Genomic DNA, 6,803 nt, shown 5'->3' with positions numbered 1-6,803 from the left:
AGATTCTAGAAGATCTCTCTTTTTCTCTCTTGAAGTAAAATTAAGGATGCTGTTTCACTTTTGCCTGTATGTGTCTGTCCAGCATGGCTATGGCATTATGGTTAACACTGTTACTTCTTGGCTGATTCATCAGTTGTTCAACTACGCTCAGTGTTGCATGACTGTCTAAATGTGTGCTCCATTTATCCTGGATTCATTGAGACCTTTGTAGTGGTGCAAGTTCTGTGGGGGAAACAGTAGCATATAGACAAACTACACAACCTCAGTTGGTTAATTGCTTCTATAAGTAGTTGTGAAACAGTTTTATCTTTAATAACGATGTTATTGGTCTAGGTTGCAAAGTGACAGTGTTTTATGTTATGTGTTTTATGATTATTCCTCTTTGTAATAAATTGGAAGCATTCATACTAAAGCTTGTACAAGAGCAACAAAACAACTGCATTTTGGGGATAGCTGGTGAAGTACTTAGAATGGTGATCCAGTAGGCTAATATAGCTCATGATTATTATCTACTCGATTTTTGGTTGCCTGTCTGTCTGGATGTTACCAAAAATGCTGGTTTGCATATGATTTCAGACTTTTGTTAGCCAAATTTGCTATGTTTATTTTTGTTTAATTTTTATTATTTTTACAGATCCAAAATTGTATTAGTAAAATTGTCAGTATTATTGGGTCTAAATAATAGTTTTTTTTTGTTTGCTTGTTTGTTTTTTTATTATTATTATTCTGCCTCTTCTCTAAGTCTTTGCCTTTTCTCACAATATGAGCACAGCAGTTTGATTTTGTACATGAGAGGCAAAGATCTGAAGCAACTGGGTTTTGTTAAGACAATGATAAACATAAATAGAAAGTTAATATATTTAAGCTAACTGTACTTGACCTTAAGTGGGTTTTGGAATTTTTCTCACTTGACAAAATAATTATTTAACTATAGAAATGTGTGAATCGCTGTTGTCACACTAGTCTCATTTATTGTCAGGAATTTGCTCAGAATGCATTGTAGTAAAGCACTGGCTTGTTATATCACTGCTAAATGGCATCTTTTTTATTGCTTATTAAAAATAATAATAATAATTCAAATTTTCCATGTAACAAATGTAAAATTTCCATTCTGAGAAGGAACTGCACTTAGTTGGCAGAATTTACATCATTTAACTCCTAGAAGTAGCTTATTAGTCAACTCATGTCTGTGTTTTTATTTTGTTTTTTGTTTGTTTTTTTTGTTTTTTTTAAACAAAAATCCACTGTTAAGATGAGCTGTTTACATTTTAAGCAAGTAGTTTAGCGTTTGGAATTTGCTCAAGGGGAAATGGAGAAAAAAAAAGTTAATTCATTCATTACTGACAGTTTTAGTAATTAGACTCACTCAGCATGGAACTCATTCATACTACTACACCCATCTAGTGAACTGTGTTTACAAACAGTATTCCAGATGCTCCTGATGATATGAAGGTAACTTTGTTCAAATGGTTTCCGTCGGCCTTTGATGTCTGTCCCCTCCCCCCTCCTTTCTCCCTGGCTGGGTGTTGTGTAGACCTGTGTGCCAGTCGCCAGCTGCTTCTCACCTCGTCTGAGGCAGAGGGTCGCTGTCATGGTCTGTCGGGACACCCAGTTCTTCCCCAGCCTGGCCATTCAACCCTCTGCTTGCAGCCTGAGTTGCTCATGGGGAAGCCAGGTGGGGCTCCATATTTCTGGGAGTGTCGCTCTGGCGGGGTGCCTGGCTTCCCCGCCCATGGGCCTGTCGCAGGTCAGTACAGTCCAGCAGATGGTTTGGTGGGGGCATGGAGCTAGCATGGCTTACTGGTTGGATGAGCAAAGCAGAAATGCCAGTGGACTCTGAGCAAATGGACTGAGCTATATGCTTTTATGCAAATACTGTAGATACTGTAGTTGTATTTTTTTAAGGCATTTCTTATAAAAATTCCACCAAGTTATCTGCTTTAAGTTATTTGTCCTAATTGTTTGGTTGAACTTGTGCTTGGGACCTTTTACCTTAACAGCTGCTGTTTTTTAAATTTGCTGTTTCTGCAGATTCCAACCAGCTACTGGATTACAGCTGCATTTGATAAATACCAGTTTTATAACCGTTTCTGCTAATTCATGCCTCTCTTGTCTCCCATTTCTGTTCTTTCTTCTTCTTTTTTTTCTGCTTTGCCACTTTCTTTCTATCCATGCTATATTCTTCTCAGATGGGCAAGAAAATGCTGGGAAATGTCCTCATTTGGAGTCAGAGGAATCGGATACTTCGTTCAGGGAATTGTCCAATGGAGATGAGCTTAAATCTCCACACAAATCTGATGGACCAGAGCTTGAGATGCCTTCTTTAGCCTGTAACGGAGCTTCTGCAGGAGTTTTGGCATCTCCAGAGGGCTCTAAAGCCAAGACAGAGCCGGAGAAAAAGTTTACCTGCGGGATCTGTGGTCAGGCTTTCCGCACCAAGTCCTACCTCAACAAGCACCGGCACAGAGTTCACAAAGCCCAGAGGCCCCATGGGGTCTCAGCTGCTGGCTTAAGTGAGATGGCTCCCTCCCTGACTTCTCCCTTCTCCCCTCAACAGAACATGTCTGTCCTGGAGTCCTTTGGTTTTCAGATAGTCCAGTCTGCTTTCGCTTCTTCACTCGTGGATGCTGAAGCAGGCCAAAGTGGAATTGACTTTGGAGGGAAGTGACTTTTTTTAAGAGGTTTTACAAGTTGTCGTTAAGCCTCCCATTCTTAAGACAAACTCCAGTTGCCCACAGAAGATGCTCTGTATTTGGGAATAACTTTGCCTCAAGACTACTTTTTTTGTTTGTCACATTGCTTATGTGTATCCAATATTTTTGTTAAAAAACTGCCATATAATTCCTACTTTTTCTACTTTTTCAAAGTATAGAAAGGGTGTTTGGTATTTAGATTTTCTTTGTAACGAAATGACATGAAGGTTTATTTCTTTTAATTGGTGTGAATCTGTTGAAATTATATTACTTTGAGCTTTCTCTCTGACTTGTGTTGTTTTCAAATGCACAAATGCTTAACAAAAAGACTTATTTACTGTATTGTTTAGATGAGTAATTGTTGTTTCACACCTTAATTGCTCTGGTGAACTTGGTAAATTTATCTTTGGCCATTACAGTGATTCTTTCTTTTTCCTTGTAAATCTTTACCTCAGAGTCATAGGAGGGGCTAAATTCTATATTTATATAATTTCTTTGTTTCTTAAAAGGATGTTTTTTTTATGTGCAGGGATTTATATTGGTCTCAGTTGTGATTGTGATTCTCTGAATCTGCAAGTTAGAGAGATAATATTCCTAAAAGGCTCACTACACATTCCTTGACACGTTTATTGAAAGTTTTTCCTCTGCCTCGAACAGAAAATGTCCATTTTCAGGCAGCTGAATAGCACCTGGTACCTGTCAGTGACCTTGATGATGGATTCCTATACTTAAGAAGCACTTTTTTTAAGCACCTGCTATAATTTTTTAGTTTGTAAAGTTAACTGCTTATGAGAAAAAGGGTTGACATAGAGAGAGGAAAGCCATTAATCATTGCTAAGAGGAATTTTTAAAACCAATTCATTTCAATGAAAAATGTGCTGTAAAACATGGGCGGAGCTTGTAGTGAATGAGCTTTTTTCCCTGCTGTAAAGAAAATGGTCTCTTTTTGTTCTAGATCATCACTCTCCTGCATCCTCTCGCCTGTTACCCAGAAATCAGTTCTGTACGTTTCAATTACTAACATGTATTTGATGCAAAGAAATGGGTTTTTTTTGGTGAAGGTATAGGCGAGGATGCATAGTTGTATCTTTTGATTAGGTATTTTCTTCAGCTGTGAGATGTACACATACTCATCCTACTAAGAAGCAGCAGTACAGTAAAAGAAGATAAACTTATGATGCAGCTTTGTCGTAAGTCATATTTGAATTCCATGTATTTTGGGTAACGTCTCAGAAGAAAGATGGTCTCATTTTGGGTAAAACTTGTTGCTTCTACCCTCATTGTTTGCCCCCACCCTACCCCATCTGTTTGCTTTTCAGCTTAGAGGTGAAAAGAATCAAGGATGTACAAAACGAGAAATTGGTTGTTGAAATGAATCAGGGACCAAGGTCGGGTTTTCTTGTTTTTTCCCCAGCATATTTTTTGAGAAGTGTAGATTGTGTTTTATTAACTTATTCATTTCCTCACTTTTGTGTAAATATTTTTGAATGTCAAACAAAGATCTCATGATTTGCTCACTGATTTTCAAATAATTATTCATGGAGATGTGAGTAGAAGTATATCACAACAGACAGCAAGAGGGTTCAGAGAGGTATTCACACTTTGATCCACCAGCCTTCAAACACAGTACAGCGTTTGTAGTTCAAAATCATGGCTTTTGTTAACTGACCCTTCACTATCATCACTTTTAGCATTCATTATTCTCCTTTTCAGAGTTACTTGTCATGTGTTGTTGGCTTGACTTTAATTTGCTCTCAAGGTCACCGTTTAGATACAAGTTAATTTTTGGGAAATTAACAGTGCAAACTATTTTAATCCAACAAATTTCCTGTGGTTAAGACCAACATAATTGAAGATATTTTTCAAATGAACATACAATAGGAGCCTTGGATCCATTTTCCTCTTTTTACCGTTTATTCACCACAGGAAATGATAAAGAGAAGTTCTATTTTTACTCACATTTAAAGCTGTAATTAAACATATTAATATTTGAGTCTACTACCTGCAGTGTCAGGATGTTGAAAAAGCCATTTAGATTCCTAAATGTCACATCAATGATCCAATGATTTTTTTTTTAATTCTTTAAATTAATCAACCAATTAAAGAATTAAGATAATTGCAGATTTGATTATTTACTCTTCCAGTTTAAACTACGCTTGTCCTAATCATGTTGCCCTCCTCTTGCTCCTGTAAATATTTAAACTTAATATAATGACACTGATCGTGAGGAGAGTGCTTCACATCATAGTTTACAACTGCAAAGTGTTCATTATAAAATGTAATAATTTGGTGTCATATGGACCTGTCACACAGCTCACACATCAAATCTCTGAGGTTAGTTTGTTGTAAAACGTGTCATGATGCAAATTGAGCTCAGTCCAAAAGAAAAAGGGCTGGTGGTGTGTGTTTATGTGTGTGTGTGTGAGTGTTTGTCTATCATGTTTCTTGCTTTTGGTTTAATTATTTGTGAGTAATTTACCCTGTTAAATTCAGTACATTCCTATATTATTTAAGTTTTTATTGTGATTGTAACAAGTGTATATAACTCCCATATACACACACTCTATAAATATATATAAATATATATATAAATATATATATATGAACCAACCAATATGATCAGTGTTTGTCAGTGGTGGTCCTGTACATATAAAGATTTTTTTCTCTTGTTTGTGTTGTGGAGGGATGTTAAGTTATGGCCATTAGAAGTGTAAAGTGCATGTTCTGGCATGCGAGCTGAGCTTGGGACTGAATGTCGATCACTGGTTGGTGGCAGTAACAGTTAAACTGCTCACTGTACTATCACTGCTGTGGTAGCACTCACACTGCCAGGTGCTCAACCCTCCTTTTTAACCAAGCCCCCCCCCCCCTGCCCTTTTTTGATCCACTCTGCACTAGTATTTACTCATTAAAAAGGTTATAAGGGTTTCTGTTTTTTCTTAATTACAATTACTGTTTGAAGACATGGAAAATGCTGTAAGAACCTTTGTTTTGGTGGTTCACTGGGATGTATGTTTTATTTTATTCATGTTGGTACTGAAATGTTACAGATAATTTTATGGATTAATTTAGGCCTAAATGTTTTTCTTTCTGCTTTTGGTCTGTTGCAAAGTGCCTTCCAAATACTGACTGTGCACAGCAGTGGATTAAAAAAGGTCCTCTTTTTTTTTCTTTTTTTTTCCTTTTTTTAAGGGTAAGAATTGTACAGAGTGACTTGCATTGACACTTTTGTATAAAAGCTCAAAATGTATAATATGTTAACTTGGTATTTTATCATTTTACTCAAGATTGCTCTTAAAAATGTGAGCTACATGTTTTGTTATGACGTCTTTGGACATATTTCACTATAAGCTTACTTTTCTATAAATGTTTGTTTTTGTACTCTGTTATTGAGTTCCAACTCTTCTTGGTGCAAAGACAAGCATCAAATAAATTGCAGCTGAAAATCATACTTTGGTCCTCTACTTACTACGGAAGGGTACTGAAACAATGCTGTCAATAGATTTCTGCTGATAACGGTGTAGAAAGAAACTATTGTTTCTGTGTGTGGGCATAAACATATGCTAGCACACGCATGTTTTTTTTATAGATCTGTTTGATTATTATTTTGGTTTTGTTCTTTGCTTTTCAACACTGTCAGCTTAAATTGAGCTTTTTGTCCACATGATCTGGTCATGATGATGAGGATGCTGTACATGGCACCTCTGTCTGTTGTGCTCTGAAATATTTCTTCCCCATATTTTCAAAATCTGGTTATGCGTGTTTTCAATGTAGCTCCAAAACATGTATATGTCACCCAATATCAAATGGGCCTTCACAGATGTGCAAGTCACCTATAAAGTGCAACAATGCAGTACCATGCCCTCATAAATTTTGACCTTAAGCTGTGAAGCTATCCATTTTACCTTGATTCATGTAGAGAGAAATCAGCTAGTAATTTTTTTTCCACTGAAAATGTTTTTCAGAAGTTTTCCTGAGCCCGTACAGTGTTGTCCAACACATAATCATGTGTGTTTTTATGCAGTTTTATTCATTTTTGTCTCTAAGCCCCTTTTCTCATGCACAGATTCTCTGGATTCTCTCAATCTTTTTATTTTGTTTGATGTAGAC

The 6,803-nt window shown here is 36.6% G+C and overlaps 1 protein-coding gene across 4 annotated transcripts in view; it reads left to right on the top strand.

Annotated features, from left to right (window-relative positions):
• Positions 1 to 6,142, top strand: part of patz1 (POZ/BTB and AT hook containing zinc finger 1) — a 13,056-nt gene extending 6,914 nt beyond the window's left edge. For 2 of the 4 annotated variants that reach the window (XM_041980380.1, XM_041980379.1), the window contains 2 exons: positions 1,535 to 1,747; positions 2,190 to 6,142. In XM_041980380.1, the coding sequence (XP_041836314.1) occupies positions 1,535 to 1,747; positions 2,190 to 2,668 (692 nt within the window). In that variant the 3' untranslated portion in view covers positions 2,669 to 6,142. The remainder of the gene's footprint in view (positions 1 to 1,534; positions 1,748 to 2,189) is intronic. The other 2 variants (XM_041980382.1, XM_041980381.1) reach the window with 1 other exon arrangement.
• The last annotated feature ends 661 nt before the right edge of the window (positions 6,143 to 6,803 follow it).

This window comes from Melanotaenia boesemani, chromosome 3 (assembly GCF_017639745.1).
Source record: "Melanotaenia boesemani isolate fMelBoe1 chromosome 3, fMelBoe1.pri, whole genome shotgun sequence".
NCBI lineage: Eukaryota > Metazoa > Chordata > Actinopteri > Atheriniformes > Melanotaeniidae > Melanotaenia > Melanotaenia boesemani.
Note: the sequence above shows the minus strand (reverse complement) of the source record. Positions and strands in the feature narration are given on the sequence as shown.